General features: G+C 34.7%; 1 protein-coding gene across 1 annotated transcript in view; it reads right to left on the reverse strand.

Annotated features, from left to right (window-relative positions):
- Positions 1 to 288: 288 nt before the first annotated feature.
- The window catches only part of LOC123556222 (CD109 antigen-like), a 31,480-nt gene continuing 14,271 nt past the window's right edge, over positions 289 to 17,497 (reverse strand). The window contains exons 14-35 of the mRNA XM_045346814.2: positions 16,251 to 16,313; positions 15,727 to 15,921; positions 15,038 to 15,205; positions 13,736 to 13,858; positions 13,054 to 13,114; positions 12,624 to 12,780; positions 11,595 to 11,712; positions 11,017 to 11,130; positions 10,172 to 10,285; positions 9,682 to 9,810; positions 9,154 to 9,292; positions 8,127 to 8,303; positions 7,181 to 7,422; positions 6,772 to 6,846; positions 4,663 to 4,849; positions 4,287 to 4,498; positions 3,907 to 4,062; positions 3,558 to 3,620; positions 3,147 to 3,256; positions 2,596 to 2,743; positions 2,040 to 2,145; positions 289 to 452 (exon numbers count right to left, since the gene is read on the reverse strand). Of these exons, the coding sequence (XP_045202749.2) occupies positions 367 to 452; positions 2,040 to 2,145; positions 2,596 to 2,743; positions 3,147 to 3,256; positions 3,558 to 3,620; positions 3,907 to 4,062; positions 4,287 to 4,498; positions 4,663 to 4,849; positions 6,772 to 6,846; positions 7,181 to 7,422; positions 8,127 to 8,303; positions 9,154 to 9,292; positions 9,682 to 9,810; positions 10,172 to 10,285; positions 11,017 to 11,130; positions 11,595 to 11,712; positions 12,624 to 12,780; positions 13,054 to 13,114; positions 13,736 to 13,858; positions 15,038 to 15,205; positions 15,727 to 15,921; positions 16,251 to 16,313 (2,943 nt within the window). The 3' untranslated portion in view covers positions 289 to 366. The remainder of the gene's footprint in view (positions 453 to 2,039; positions 2,146 to 2,595; positions 2,744 to 3,146; positions 3,257 to 3,557; positions 3,621 to 3,906; positions 4,063 to 4,286; positions 4,499 to 4,662; positions 4,850 to 6,771; positions 6,847 to 7,180; positions 7,423 to 8,126; positions 8,304 to 9,153; positions 9,293 to 9,681; positions 9,811 to 10,171; positions 10,286 to 11,016; positions 11,131 to 11,594; positions 11,713 to 12,623; positions 12,781 to 13,053; positions 13,115 to 13,735; positions 13,859 to 15,037; positions 15,206 to 15,726; positions 15,922 to 16,250; positions 16,314 to 17,497) is intronic.

A 17,497-nucleotide genomic window follows, 5' to 3' on the forward strand; every position in this document is an offset into this window, starting at 1 on the left:
TCTACCTCAGGTCAGGTGTTCGCTGTGCCCGAAACTTTTCCCAAAACGGTGCCTGTGGTCTGGTCTTTTTCCACCATCAAAGAGCTGGGAAAATCGCCATAAGGCCTAAATTGTGTCCATATTACTCCAAACTCTACTTAAATATATCTGATCTGTTAAAGTATTCATGGCACTTGTTGGTGTGGTAATAATATAATCTGTCTATTGTACATTTTCGATATCTGCTTTCGTTACTTTGCACTTTCTTATCTATTTATAATTGGTCTAAACAAGAAATTAAGAGCAAAATTAACTTGACAGTATATATTTATCATGTATTGTATATCAAGAACAATGCAATACACACGCCTTTACTTCCAAATCTTATTAGCATCCAAGTTCTTTTTCCAGCAGACCGCAAACATTTGCATCTTTCAACAACTTTGGCTGGTACATACTGAACGCATGGTTGTCTGAAATTTACAAATTTAGATTTGCTAATGCTAAAACAGAGTAGGATCTAATCAGTTACGTTGAATTTAACATGTACACTGTCAAATTTAGAAATATACGAGTATCTATGTTTTGTCATAAATGAGCCGTGCCATGGGAAAATCAACATAGTGGCTTTGCGACCAGCATGGATCCAGACCAGCCTGCGCATCCGCGCAGTCTGGTCAGGATCCATGCTGTTCGCTAACAGTTTCTCCAATTCCAATAGGCTTTAAAAGCGAACAGCATGGAGCCTGACCAGACTGCGCGGATGCGCAGGCTGGTCTGGATCCATGTTGGTCGCAAACCCACTATGTTGGTTTTGTCATGGCACGGCTCATATATACCTTTTAAGACTGTAAACGTCTAAATAACATATTGGTTAAGTGTATTAAACTTTGGTTTCGAGATGCTTTCTTTTAATTCATTTATACGAAGTTTTGTTAGTTATGTAGTAAATGTTTCTATAGTAAATATATTATATGATTTTTCCGAAATAGTCTTTTCCTAACAAGAACATTGCCTGCGGATGCCAACGCCTTTCTAATGAACAAAGTAACAAAATAACAGCTCTTATAGTATCCAAGAATAATGGACCAAAACAAAAATTCCAATTTTTGTAATCGCATGAGGGGTCATAATTCTGAACAAAGTACACGACAGAATAATGGTTCTAGGCTTAATGCACTCTACTACTGATGATAAAGATAAAGAAGTGTACAAAGATTCAATCATATTATCCAAGCAAATTATACCTCACAAATATATTTACAAAGAAATTCAATTATACTTATTGCAAATAAAGCCATAATTCTGACAAGTATCGTTCTTAGCCAACATAGCTTACTAATTTTGATAAAATTTGTGTTCAATTTCAAACTTATTATCTTATAGTATTAAAGTAAAGGTGACCTTTTAACCAAGAAGTTCCATCTATGTAAGTTCATAAAGAAAATACAATTCTGACAAAAAAGTGAAAGTTATAGTCAATGGTCAAATTTCTTAATTATGATGAAAAAGTGTGCAATGTGTTAAAGCAAGTGACAGCAACACTTCGAAATTAAAAGAAAAACAGGCAAGAAAGAAAATAAATTATTGAAATATTTTCCACCATATTATAAAGGATTATATTGACCTTTACGTTGCTTTTTCTTATTTTGCAATTTGACTATGGTAATGTTAACACTTTGCTGTCTCAAACACAGGTGTTGAAAAAGATCTTGCCAGTCAAAGGCTACACTTCAGTCAATAAATGAACAGAACATTAGAGACTTATCATTACTTGTGTTAACGTAAGAGCAATCATATTTTGAAACTCTCGCAAAAGTCAAAGCATTTAAACCTAAACGTTTTTTAATCCCTCTTTTTTGAAATAAAACAACCAGACTTCTACCATAAATATTTCCGGTTTTCAAAACAAATACACTCACGAAAAAATCAATGAAAGGCTTCACAAATTTGGTAGCAAACATTTTATAATGTGATTTAGAAAATAAATGTGTTGAGAACAGCTACAGTTTAAATTGTCTTTAGAAGCAAAGAATATTTCAGAAATCATAACAACTCACCAGTATCGTAATAATCATAAAGTTTGACTACAGCCGGCTGTGATCCCGCCACAAGACCTTCTCGCTGCATGCGCATCGTAATGCATGTTTCTTCATCTCCTGGTATCTAACGTACAATAGTGTCATATTAAACAGTACTGAAATTAGTATAGTTCATCCTTTTCTTTGGTCAGTAAGAGCATAAGCTTGTTTTGCGTATCATCTTGTGTATACAATTGTAAGATACTCGGAATTTTGTCAGCATGTGGCATTTTCTAGTCTGACTATAGTTCACTTGCCATGTGTATGTTTTCGTTATTAATATCATTCTATAAAGCGTGATTTTACTTACAATTGGAATACTGGTAGGTGTTGAAATATGAGCAATTGATAACTTAAGCGGAAACATAAAGTGCTGTTTATAACTACTCATTCTATCGGAATATTTAAAAGAACCAGTTGATATTAAAAAATATTCCAAACTGGAAAATGAAGAACGAATATAATGCCAAGTTTAGAAATTGAAATCATCAATGATGACGGTAATAAGAGGAAGATGATGTTAAAAACAACATACTTCTTCAAAATAAATGACCAGTTTCTTGTCTCCGTCCTCCACACGTTTCAATATTCCTAGTTGTGTAATGCTAAACTTATCACCGGCAAATCCTGACAGCAGTCCAACCTCCAACACAGCCATGCCGCTTTTACCTTCTCCTAGCCACCTGTATTTATCAAAAATTTGAATACGGATCTTACTCTGACCTCTAATTAGTTTTGACAACACTTTTCTGGATAAGTAGTATACTCAATATATTTGTGTTCCAATTGGGTAATGCTATGTTACTATTCATTGTTTATATCTAAATCTATTGAATCTACATGTCTTTATAGCCGCCCCTGGATGTCTATAACAGAGCCTACTACACATTTTCATGAGCAAACAAATACATCATTATATCAGAAATAACATACATAGTGTTTTAATAACCGTTGGTTCAAGGAGAAAACCGAAAAAAGGAAAGATTTCAGTGACACTTTTAAAAAAAAGGAAAACACAGATCTCTCAATCCATATGTTTTAACAGAATCTTTTTAATATACACGTTATAATGTTTCTATAAATTACCTGAAGCAAACCTTTAGTTTAAAACCAGACATTGTCTCGTCAGTAAAAGACAACTGCAGAGCAAACAGAGGTTCCATGAAGTCTGCCATAACATTGTAACTTACAGCAATCTGTAATGAACAACATTTAAAGTCATCATTTAAAGTAGATTTTAGTAGGCTTACATTAAATATCATTTACTGACTCAGAAAATTGTATACCAATATTGCAATGATACTCAAATGTAAAAGCGAAATCAATCAAATGTATACCAGGTACATGACAACACTTTAAAACATTGAATTGAATGAAAATACCATTTTTGATAATGAAATAAAACTTTATAGATAAGGAATTGAAAATTTGATGTGTGCATTACATGTGGTAATGTTTCATAATTTAAACTGCAAATCAATCGGAAAAATGCATAACCTCAACGAGAGCCGTTCCCGTACCAGTGGCCTTGATGTCAATGTTGGTGGTATCAGACGGAGCCTGGAAATTATCAAATATAAGATTTTATCCTACTGTTTGTTTTTCTCGCCAAGGCTAAAGTGAAGCAAAATCATTTAAGTTATTATCATAGAATTATATATGTTTCTGTCTAGCGTTAACATAGAGTACAGCTTTAAATATAATTATGCTAAGTAAGGACATTAAAATGATGCATATCTTTCAGTTGATCAATTAATTAAGCACAACCAATGATCGTGTGTTTATACGTGAAATTAATATAGGTAAAAAATGTATCAAAATAGAAAATACTGGATAATAAACCTACATCAACCGACTGAAGCAACAGTGCATTTTGTGCGTCAATGTTGAACGTATGGCTAAATGAATTCGGCGTGCCATTTATGTCGACATCCACATTAAAATTGTCCGAATGAATAAGAGCTCCAAATTCTGCCAGGGCTTGAAGAGCTATCACAGTATCCTAGAAATTATATAAAATAGTTTGCCTGCACTTATCTGACATATTTTATTACTTCAATTTCTGTAAGAATAGAACTTTAAGTAACACATACAGTAATTTCTCAAGAATAGGAATTCAATTCATTTATTAATAATTATAGTTAACAATTAATTAATTCATTTAATTCATGAGACAATTGCAAAGGTCAATGGTTCGCTGAATAAAAACATCGTCTGAAATGTTACCTGTGTAGATCCAAAACCACCATTTGGATTACGCTGGTTTACTAACCATCTAATGACTGACAGACCACTAGTTATCTTTCCACTGGTAGCGTACGCTAGCAGAACGTAGGCAGTTGTTTCAATATTACGTGATCTTGCCTGATGATGTGGTGGTATCCATTTTAAACCGCTCATGTCAGGCTCTTCTTGTACCTCCCAGTATTTCATTCCACCTGGTATAGAAAAAATGTATATTTACCACTAAATACTGGATAAAACCCGTTGTATTCTGTAGAAGATTTAATGATTTTGTTTTATGAGCTTAAGACTTTTTCAAGCCTGATAAAAGCGCGTTTTAAATTTCTAAGTTCATAGATACTGGGAACATTTTTTGTACCTGACTGTGTTGCCTTTGAATCCAGTTTTGCAAGAACTGCATTAAGTTTTGAACTTTTAGCCAATGCCAAGGCGTAACTTGCAATAGCAAGCTCATAGATATCTTCCATGCTAGGAACTGCTGTCTCCAGGGCGTTTCTTGCACCAGATATAGTAGTGGTCATTTCTGCCGGTCTGCTGCTGGAAAACTAAGCATCACAATAACAATGAGAATAAGAAAAGAAATGATGGTTCTGAAACGCTCACTTCAATATCATTGACAAAATCAACGTCGATGTTATATTAGCCAAACTCATATAACAAGAAGGCCATGATGACCCTATATCGCACACCTGTTAAACTTGGCACTGGTATCATCAAGATAAACATTCTGACAAAGTTTCATGAAGATAGATTCATAAATGTGGCCTCTACAGTTTTAACAGTCTTTTCCTTTTATTTAAGCGGTTGACCAAGGTTTTCACCCCACATGACCCAGTTTCCACCTTGGCCTAGGCATCATCAAGATAAACATTCATGAAGATGGGCTAATAAATGTTGCCTCAAGTGTTAACAAGCTTTTCCTTTGATGCGACCGGTTTACGTAGGTTTTGACCCCAGATGACCCAGTTTTAAACTTGGCAGAGGAATTATCAAGATAAACATTCAAACTAAGTTGTTTGATGAAGATAGGATCATAAATGTGGCGTCTAGGGTGTTTATAAGCTTTTCCTTTGATTTGACCTGGTGACCTAGTTTTTGACCCCGCATGACCCAATGTCGAACTTGGTCTAAAGATCATCAAATAAACATTCTCTGCAAGTTTGTATAAAATTAAAGCATAAATAAAACCTCTATACCGCTGAAAGGGCCAAAATAGGAAATTTCAGGGCAGGAACTTTAGAACGCATGACGAAATCGTGTCGGTTTTCGAAAGAAACCCAGATCTAATTGTAACTTATGTTGTGTGTAAATGTGGTTAAAATCTAATGTAAAATGTCTCTTCTATCGTGTTCACAAGGTAAAAAATTACAAATTTTTGTTCTTTCAGGGGTCAGTCAGGGGCCGTAAATCCGGAACCTATGATTGGATCTGACGGATTCATCATGAAATCCAAGGTAAATTGTTGTTAAAGATATTTTGCAAGTTAATATCAAATCAAACCATAAATGTGGCTGCAAAAGCCAAAATAGCAAATGTTGGCCTTTAAAGTGTCGTAATTCTAGAACCCACGAAGGGATCTGGCCAGTTTTCGAAAGGAACCGAGATATTATACCAATACAAGTTCTGTGCAAGTTTGATTAATATCAGTTTCAAAATGTGGTCTCCATTGTGTTCACAAAAGAAAATAGCAAATTTTGGTCCTTTAAGGGGCCATAACTCTGGGGTCAATTATGGGATCTGGCCTGAAAGAAAAGTTTAATTAAAATCAATTGCAAATTGGTCTCTATCGTTTTCGCAAGAAATTGTGAACGGACGGATGGACGACAGACCTGCGGACGACGGACTAAGGACGATTACAGAAGCTCACCTTGTCACATGACAGGTGAGCTAAATCACCCATACATCCAGCTCAGCCTTTTTCTTAAACGTGCTCGGTGTACAGAACTGATACACACACTCTATTTCCTGGGAAGTACCAGTACTGATATCTTATTTGGACACGCAATTCGAAAATTCAAAAGGAATGTTTTACGTACGAATCTAAGTGGTACTCTTCGTTACTTTGGGACCTCAATGGCAAAATGTTTAAGGTGATCAATTTTCCCTCACCGATGTAAGTTCGAACCCTCGCTTTGGATGTAGAATTCTTCATGTGAGGAAGATTACAACTGGCTTACCGAAGGCGGTGGTTCCACTCAAGTGCCCGCCCTTGCCTGAAGTATCGATTGGCAGTTCGGGTCTTCCTCCACCATAAAAAATTAGAAAAGATGTCAAGGACCTTATTTGTGTTGGTGTGGCTCTAAATACAGTATGGAAATTGTTTGTTATTGTGTACCTAACGTTAAAACTACTAGTATAAATGCAATTGAGAGAAAAGTCAATTAGTGTCACTGTGTATTCTGTTCCTGTCTTTTAACAGTGCTGTCTGTGCAGAGAAGTGGAGCAAAACCAAAAAGAAAAATGTCACCTGTGCATCCTTCGCTTCCATTAAAGCAATTAGCGTATATATTGCGAGATTACTTTCTCCTGTAGCAGAACCTCCCTGAAATATATTCGGTATAATTGAACCACCAACTAAACATCAGTGTAATATGAATTGTTTGGTAACATAATCCACTTGCTGTCATAAAACAGGCATATAGCAATATGAATATGAAACAGTTCCAGTTTAATTTTGCCACTGCTTATATACTCTATAAGAAAACAAAACAATTAATTATAACAGAGTATACAAGTGGTTCGCCCAGACATTTGCGTTACAGTATCCGAGGAAACATATTGGGTTTTGACTTGTATCTATTGTATATTATTTTAGCGGTATATGAAGTAATAAACATTTTTCTTTATGTACACTATCAAAAGATTTATTATCAAACCTGCATTTCCGTATGTATGACTCTTCCTGGTTCATTGAAAGTACCAGACCCGGGATTGTATTTACTGAGTAACCAATCAATGGCCTTCTTCATTACACCAGTGTCGATAAAAATGTATGGCCTGGCTTGAGAAAATGACTTAACCACAAAGGCTGTCAGCCAGGTACTCCCAGATGGATCGCTGTTTCCAAATGCACTGAATGACCCGTCAAAATGCTGGTACGTCAACTCCTTTTGGTATCCTTTAAAAGTTAGTGCCATAAATACAGATTTTCAAGAATATTTTGTGTCATTTTGTGAATTTTATTTTTTCCGTCTGAAGCACACAACAACACACAAAAACATTTCTTGCTTACACGAATATCAGCCGCTTGAAAACTCTGAATAAGCACAATGCCTAAATGACTTAGAGCTATGTAAACGTTTGACAGTGTATAAATCAGTCGAAATTAGATACAGTCAAAAATTCCTATTTCATCTCATCAAGGTGAAAACTTTTACTCGGTAAAGGGGGATAATACTACATTTTAGCAAAGGTATTGTGCTAATTAATCATTATGTGAGGTTTGGTAATTTTTATTAAAGCACTTTTTGAATTATAAGAATTTCATTTTTTTTCTACCGAATCAAGGGGATAATCACAGCTTTTACTGGGTCAATGGGGGATAAAAATACTTTTTAGATAATAACTATTTTCATTAGTTTCATAACAAACCAAGGGCAAAATCTCTGCTTTCAACAGGTCAAAGGTGATAATACTAAGTGTGAGTAAAGGACATGTGGTAACTAATATTAATGTAAGGGTTTGTGATTCTTGCTTAAATAAATTTCTAATAAGCATTTTTAATTTCGGACGGACGGACGAACAACACCAACACGATGTTCTTTCGCCTTCAGCGGGGGATAACAAACTTAAATCCTTAAGCATACTAAGTAAGAATCATACCAACAAGCATAAATCCTTTGGCTTTATTTTCATCTTCAGTCTTCAGGTTTTTTATTGCATCTAGATATTTGATGACAAAGATATTCGGAACAAAGGTAACCATGTTTTGCTCCCCGCATCCATACGACATCTTCAACAAATTTGTTAGACCTGATATTGATGGCCCCATCAAATCACCTGAAAAATATTTATTTCCAAATAAGTAGGAAATGCTATGATACTAGGTAGGCTACCTCGTTTAACACATGGCATAACAACCAAATTCAGTGAATTGGATAAAGGTTTCACCTTGAAGAAGCAGTCTATGTCTACAAAAAAACACCTAAATGCAATTGAGTTTCAGTCGTTTTGAAAGCTACTTATAAAGGAATGCCCTATATAGTAAGCATTATACAAGTACTAAGGGCTATAAGCCATGTTCTTGGAGCAATTTCACTGAATCTCGCAGGGCTGCATTTCCCAGTTAGAGTTAATAATTTTTCGATGTTTTATCGAAATCCTTCGAACCATCTGAGATATGACATTATAGATATGTACAAAGGGTCATAAATATCGTCTGTCTGAAACTTGAAGGGCCACATTTCCCTAGAGCAATTAACATTTCTTCCATCCTTCCAACCATATCCAACGAGGAAATGAACTCGCAAATTGTCCGAATGTCCAATATTTGCATGAGTGAAACAAAAGTAATCTAAGCACACAATCTGTCCTTTTTATTGGCTGAATTTCTTTAGGATATAATGATGCTTTAAATATATCGGTTTAATAAAATGCTACTTTGTAAAACAATGTTTGTTTCAAACGTGCAGAACTATCTTAATTATTCCTCATTTATCATGTACATGTCATACAAATATGCATTAGAAAAAAAGTCTTCTTTGATCAAATTTGACGGGCGTATTTAACGTACTTGAACGTAGATTATAAACACACTTTATGGAAAAACTTGATTTCTTTAAACAGGTTTGAATACATTCTGATAAGCAAAATTAAATGAAAGAAATGTTTGACTAAAATAGTATTTTACCAATAGCTGATATTCTTATACGAACTGAGCCTTCGACCACATCGTCTGGCAATGTGATGTTCCTTTCTTGTTTGAATGAGTAGGAATTTTGCAGGTCGATAAGGACTGGTATGTTATAGCTCTCTGAAATGCCTTCAGGCTGAAATTTTTTCAAGAATGTTAATAATACACATGTATATATTATGATTACTGAAAGTACCATTTTCAAGAACTGGGTTTGACTGTCAGCAAACTTTCAAAGCTTAAGCTCAGACAAATATTGATACAGCTTTATTGTAAGTCCTCGATCAGGTGAACATTTAATTACAAATGTTTTTGCTTAACTCTATTTGGCACAGACAGTCCGTAATAAGACATATATGACCTTAGACATACAGGTATCCAAATTCTTTCAAAAATCAGATAACGATAGTGTACGGCATATTTTACAAAAATCTCAAATTAGTAAAGGCTGATTGTTTTTAGATAAAGCTGAAATTAATTTTGAGGAACACTGATAAGGCATTAAACACTAATGTTTTCACGTACCTCTACAAGTAACTGCCTTCTAACAGCATCGCCAGCTCTACTTGAAACCGCTCTGACTTCTATGTCTATGCTTCCAAGCTCTACAGGTAGAATTGGCAAGTTTAAGGTAGTTCCACCTCCGGCTGTTACCTAAACACATGATCAAACATGATCGAAAAACAGACAGAAAGTCAAAGTCGAGCTTTTGCCCTTTCATAAAAAGATGGAAAAAGCAAATATTGACACAATAAGAGTATAAACAATGAAGTATAATGTTGTGGAATGTGAAGACAAAGCCTTCAGTACAAACGCATAAAGTTAGTCACAATCATTTGAATTCATTCCTCTTGAAAGATTCAGCCGTTAACACATTAGAAAGAAATTACCATGGTACGTCCCAATTCGTATTCATCGTTCATTTCGTTTACTTTTTATCATTATGTCGAAGCTGTGGCTAGTCTTCATCGGTTATATTAAAATTAAACATTCCACAAAATAACTGAATATTAACCTTGATTTTCCGTGTGATCTGTGTATGTTTAAACACCAGTGTTGCCTTTCCTGCTCGTGCTTTTTGTACGATTATATTTTTGAAAGAAAAAGACTTCTTCAGAACAACTTCTACCTGAAAACATTTAAATATTTAATTATATATTTTGCTTTCTACGACCTTTTAATAAATCATATTTAAGTGCCCTCGTGAAATTATTTCGACGACGTATAACCGCCCATCGTGTAAAAAGAGTGATAAAGCACTGTTTTGCTCTAAATTATTTCGATTCTAATATGTTCTCTATTCATTTGTGCAATGTGACATTTCGTTTAAAACATGATATTAAGTAAAATATTTCATGAAATTTGAAAGCGCTATTTCTTGATGCGCACATGGCGCTAAATATCACGTTGATGTGACGTCAACGTAACATTAAAGCATTGTCAGTCATATTAGAATATACGATGAGCGGTCTATTATAAAGATATCAAATGTAGGTGAATGAAGAATGTATATAATGTTGGTATAACTTAACATCCAGTCTGCAATATTAACTACAGATAAATAGAAGTTAAGTATGCAAAATTACTTTCGGGATGTTTCGTTAGTTTCCGTGTATCCATGGTATGTAAAACGTCTTCATGTATAGAGCTCTTGCTAATTATATTTATTAAATGAATTGCATGACATACAAGTATAATCTGAGAAAAAGAATAACTTAAGTGCCACTGCGCATTTGTATATTTAATGAAATTACAATTCTTTTGGCCGACCTAAGAAACGTTGTAAACATTGTTACGATAAATGCAATGGAAATCTTCCTTTCAGATTTGAATACGTAGTTTTAAGACAATTCCACTAACCTCAAGGTCTGTATCGAAGAAGTTGAAGATATTAGCTTGAAGTATAACCTGTTCTCCACGAATCACAGAATATGGAAGTTCCAGGCGAATGAAAAACTTCAAAAATACTTCAAGCTGCAAATAATCAACAATTATATCAGATAAAACAGAATATCAAGCACATCCATCGGAAATGTCTAAGGTTGCAACAATCAGTAAAGATTTGTTTAAGTACAGTCCGTGATACGAAAGTATTCCACTTCTTATGTGTAATAGATAACTTATGCCTAAAAAATCCTGCCAATAGACAAATAATTAGCTCTTTTACGATTCCATAACATGCTATATTGTCTCTTTTTAATAACAAGAGAATCAAGCATTACTTCCACAAACCTGTAGACAAATTGCACCACCGCCAACACTTATAAACCATAGATAGCTTAATACGACCATCTCATTTTAACATTTTTGTTTATATCGTTTATGAGGCTTACAATAGCAAAGATTATATTCAAACTTTAGAAGCGACCACACACAAGCGATACAGTAAATGGAGATATTACCGTAAGATATAGTTAAATGTTTCATAACTGACGTACATTAGCGCTCGTAGGTGCAACACCCAATCCGCTTCTTTTGTTGACGGCGAAAGCACTCGCCACCCAGGATGTTATCGTGTCTGGCACGGTTGTCCTGATGATAGCAGTTCCGTTTGAACTACAAAAAATATGTGCATGGTGAATGGGAAGATATATATTCAAGAGAATAAAAATAATTTGTTTTGCGTCTGACGTTTTATAAACACTATTTTCTTTGAAACATAACAAAACGTATGTTAAACCGGTGATATTGAAATTGTCACACTAAAACGAACTAATATTAGGAATACACCACGGAAAACCATTGTGAATTTTATAATAGCACATTGCGCGCCAAGCCTATCTCTTGACCCCCACCAAGTTCAAAAGTTATACAAGTTCAGTTTAGGTGTCAGATACAAGTTAAAGGTAAACAAGCATAGCAAACTATCAAAAGTAAGACATGTATATTTTTAAGTCACACTAAACTATGATACGCTGACATACTGCTGATACAGAAATTGTATTCATTTCAGATTTTCTTATTGCAGAATATTAAATTAATTCTTAATACTGACATAAATTTCTTTTACTTATTACAACATAAACAGTTTATGTCAATTCTTCAATAGTTGCTTGGACTATACGAACTCCACTATAAAACGAAACAAATGAACTGAATACATTGAAATATAATATTCTGTGATCAGCACGTATATAGTGTACACCTATGAAATTCAGTGCAAACTACACTTTTCTACAAGCTTACTTGAACAAAGGCAAATATTCACTGAATTTCATACAATAGTTTGATCTTGTACAATAATAAAACCCATCACTCCGAGCAAATAGTATGGATCTTTCCTTTTAAAATGACATAGCCATTTGTGCAACAAGAACAAACCTATTTACACCGTTTAAATTCAACGACATTTGGGTAGAGAAGGAAATCTTTAATTTTTCTTGTTTTGAATAATAAGCAATATATCAATTAAACAAAAACTATGTATAATTTTCTTATTTCTTTTTTAAAATAAACAGCAGCCTTACTTTGCTTTCACTGATTCGTACACCCAGGTTTCAGGAAATAACGTTCTAACTCTTGGTCCTGATCCTGATCCTGCTCCTCCTCCACTTTCCTCTTCACGAGCTCCTTTCATCCTCATCATTGGGGCTTCCATCATACCGTCATACATTACAGGATATCCTATTTCATTAAAAGTCCTACCGTTAAACCACTAGTTCATTTATTGCTTAGTGCCTAACCAGATTTAGCATGATACCCAGACCTAGTTGCACACATCCAGTCAAATGATTGCCAGATTTCTTAACTCTTCAATTCACCAGGTAATCTCATGTAAAGCCATAGTCGGCGTATGTTACGATAAAGCAATACAATACACAGGACAAAAAGCATTAAATTAAAAAAAAATTATCGAATGTAAATGAAAATGTGTTCAAAAGCTCTACACTAACTTACGGTTAAAAGGTCTTTGCCATTTATAGAGAAAGGCATCTGTAAGTACTCTCACTCCAGAGTTCTGTAAAAGAAAAAGGACGTGTAACTTGAACTTTAAATAAGCCGCGCCATGAGAAAACCAACACATTGCGTTTGCGACCAGCATTGATCAAGACCAGCCCGCGCATCCGCGCAATCTGGTCAGGATCCATGCTGTTCGCTAACAGTTTCTCTACTTGCAATATGCTTTGAAAGCGAACAGCATGGATCCGGACCATACTGCGCGGATGCGCAGGATGATCTGGATCCATGCTGATCGCAAACGCACTATGCTGGTTTTCTGATGGCACGGCTCAAATATTCTTGACATGTTAGAATAAAAGAATAATTTTATAGTTTAAGTGTAGAAAATTAACAACGTTGCAGAATTAATGATGCAATTTCATTCACTATTCCATTATGACGTGATTTATTGCTTTGTTAAAGAAGACTCTATCTTCGTGTTATTAAGTAACATGTGCACGTTTTTTTAGTCATAATTATGACGTCACAGCGTCAAACGTCTCAACGGCGCGCTTGAAAAGAGAACCACACAAAACAAGCAAATATTTTGTAGATATCTTTGAAAAAGTAGGTAATGAACCTTGGTATCGTGTTAGAATCAAAATAGTATATCTCAAACAGAGTCTAATAAAATATGAACCTGGAATATTGCGGTTACATCAACACCGCTAACCGGAAGTGGATAGAACGATCTCCAGCACGGAAAGAAACCTTTACACGGTGGTGGGGCTTGACTGTCATATGTATCGAGTTCATCCTCTACCTACAACAAATTCAAAACAATTAAAACTATACAAAGCACTGTAAAATATTGTTTTAAACGCTTTTGATAAATGATTGTAGTACTGATAATAATTAAACTGCTATGTCACTTGTTACAAATTCGATCGATCACTCTTCAGTGTGACCAGGCTACCTTCTACTACTATTTATCAATTGTAAGATTAGAAGCCTGTTCCAGTCGCGTAAATACTCGGAGATATTTTGGCGGATGTGCCTTTGAACTAATGTTGCCAGCACAGTTCCCAGTAAGGTGGCAGGGGAGCGGTTTCGTAGTTTGGCCCCGGTCGATTTTCTGTATAAACAGGACAGGGTAGATATAAATGCATGTCTATCTTACTGGTTATTTATCATTATTAATTCTTTAATATATCTGGGGAATGTGAAACGGTTAATGATTCTACATGACGGGTGTTTTAAAATTCCTAGCTCCGTACTTCCGGTTGAGGCTAAAACATAAATATCAGAACAAAAAGTCGGCCAGACGCGCGGCTGTCATCCATCCACTTTTTTTTCAAGTGAAAATTAGGGAAATAAAGTGGTGGTTGGGAGACACATTCCACACCACCTGGGTATGCATCTATGTTCGTACTATACATATATGCTACGAAATTGGATTTAAAAATAGAAATGGATGAATGGCATAGTTCAAAGTGAGGCCCGGTTAGGCTATTTTTGGTCTATAAAATTTGGGTGCTGTGGCCGATTTTCACTACATCTGGCGTGGAAAGCGTCAGGTGCATAGGACCGGAGAGACGTCTTTATGTAGTCTATAGTATCTGCAATGGTCCATAGTAGTTTCAAAGAAAAATCAGCAAAAACGAGATTTCTATGGATATTTCAACACTGGTACCCGCACGTCAATGTGGAATTCTCAAATTTGCACTCCCCTGTCACCTAAGCAGTTTTCCATTTAAACAACACAGTTTTAAAAGGAAATAACTTTTATACACTTTTTTGCCAGTAGATCTAGGATGTTAGATCAAAGCGCTCCTCAGCAGTTCGGCCGAGTATTCAATGTAGAGGACATAAACGTGTTGCATTATATGGTTTAGGACCTTCAACAGGTTCTTCTTAGCATTTCCATTTTCATCCAAAGGATTATTTTAAATGCTTGTTAGAGAGAATAAACTAGACAGAAAGCGGTAAGAATTAAAGTTACCTTGGAAGGGGTTATGTCGTTTCCGGATTTTAGCAACAGAACACTTTTGTCTACTGTAAGAACGTTGCACTGTGAACCAGGATCCGCATTTACTCGAATGAGGATGTTCTTGCCGGGTTGTTCACGTCCTGTTTTTCTACCATTTGGTTTTAAATAATCTATGTCTACCTTGATTCCAAATACAGATGTAATGAACGAAACATATGAAGCAAATCTTAGTTTGTGAGTAAATAAATATATATTGAACTTGTTTCAGAATATTATAACAGTAAGCAGAGAACAATAAAAGAACAAACTTCCGGATGTACACCAAACTTTCCTAATACTCATATAATTGTATACTTCAGAAATTAAATGTTTTCTGTCAAAGCGTTATACTGGCATAAATATGAAAGACAATACAACAGTAAATGACAGGAGATCCTGCTTTATAATATTACTACAACATTTCGGTCAAATCAATTACAGATGTTATGAAGACCTTTTTAGTTGGTGCCCCAAACATTATTTCATGCATGGAAGGGCCTCTCGGCAAATGCATCAAGCATGAAAAAAAATGTAAATTTTCCAAATATCAGAAGTGAGCTTTGTGTAGTGAAACACTGAAATATTTTTTCTCTAAAAATAGCTTTCCATAAACAAAAAAGAAATATAAGTAAAAGGAATGACCTAACATAACATGATGTTACCTTATTCTTAAATATTCCTTTTACTTCGAACTGAACCGAGTCAGCAATTATTTCGCCATCCTCTTTTGTCCAGTAAACAATGCATCTCGCCGACGGCGCCATGTCGGCAGTTAGTTTGATCTTGAGAGATTTTGTCTTTTTCTTCCCTTTAAATTTTAATATACCTTCTTTGACAAGCAGACCTTTAGAAATAATCTGGAAAAAAGTGGAAGATCTTACTCTATAACAAACACATCTTTCTATTTGTGAAACCATATCGAGGAAACACAAGTATAATTTTAATCCTACCTTAAATAAAGAGCCGGACCGAAGGGGATATTTTTGCTATTATGACCGTCTACGAAAAAATACAATGCTTGCAAGAGCCTCGACTTGTTTGTTTTCTTTGTTCCGCTTTCTAACTTTATAGATTAACAAGATAGTAGCCTAATATTCTCTTACTTTATATCTAACTCGAATTTTTGTTGAAACATTATTTCAGAACTGAACTAAGTACTGTATTTTGTATATGTTGAATACCTTACCAAATAGTTCACTCTGATTCTTGAAACTGTTGATTGAACTTTGAAACTGCACTTTTTGCCAGTCTGCAAAAATATCATCGTTATGTTTAACCCTGCTAAATGTCCATTATGAACTTGTCCATCTTTTAATTTAGACAGTACCATTAACTGTTAAAAGGTGCTATTAACAAAAATATACTGAGTGAATGGCGAACAGTGTAGATCATGATCAGACTGCACGGATGTTCAGTTTAACCATGATCTACACTGGATCAGTCGTGTCAAACATGATAAGGGTTAAGTTCGTAGCAACCCCGAAGAGAAATTGCTAAAGAGCTTTTTAATAAGGGATATTATCGTATTTTTGTCATTTTTAGTTATGTTATTCTACTTGCCCCGGCGTCGGCGTCGGCGTGACCTTTCTTGGTTAAAGTTTTTTCGGCAACATTTGTTCTTTTGTGTCAAATCTATGTTACTACTGCTTCTTATATCTTACTGTAACTTCACATAAAAATTGTCCAGCATATAAACAAAGTATGTGCTGGGGCTAGGCCCATTATACATAAGGTCAAGGTCACCAAGGTGTTATGCTTAGGATATTTTTAAGGTTAAAGTTTTTCAGCAACCTTTGTTTTTCTGTCATATCTTTGTTACTATTGCTTATATCTTACTGTAAGTCCACATAAACATTGTCCAGCATACAAACAAAGTATGTACAGGGGCTGGGCCCATTATACCCAAGGTCAAGGTCACCAAGGTGTTATACTTAGGTTAATTTTAAGGTTAAAGTTTTTCGGCAACCTTTGTTTTTCTGTCATATCTTTGTTACTATTGCTTAGATCTTACTGTAAGTTCACATTAACATTGTACAGTATACAAACAAAGTATGTGCAGGGGCTATGGCCATTATAACCTAGGTCACAAAGTTGGTATACTTGCAATTATTTTCATGTTAAATTTTTTCGAAAGCTTCGTTTATAGACATATCTTTGGTACTTTAAAAGATAATGACTTGAAATTAAAAATGTTTCTTTATAATCATCATCTGCATATTTGGTTACAATCACCATAACTCTTATTGTATTTTTGACAGAATTATGCCCCTTTCATACTTAATTTTTTGTTGTTGTTGAAATCTTCACTTTCTTGATATAACTTTAGTACAATATAAGATAAAGACTTGAAACTTAAAATGTATCTTTATCATCATCATCTGCATGTGTGGTAACAATCCTTTTAACTCTTGATTTTTTTTTACCAAATTATGC

The sequence above is a fragment of the Mercenaria mercenaria genome, chromosome 5, assembly GCF_021730395.1.
Source record: "Mercenaria mercenaria strain notata chromosome 5, MADL_Memer_1, whole genome shotgun sequence".
In the NCBI taxonomy this organism is placed as follows: Eukaryota; Metazoa; Mollusca; class Bivalvia; order Venerida; family Veneridae; genus Mercenaria; species Mercenaria mercenaria.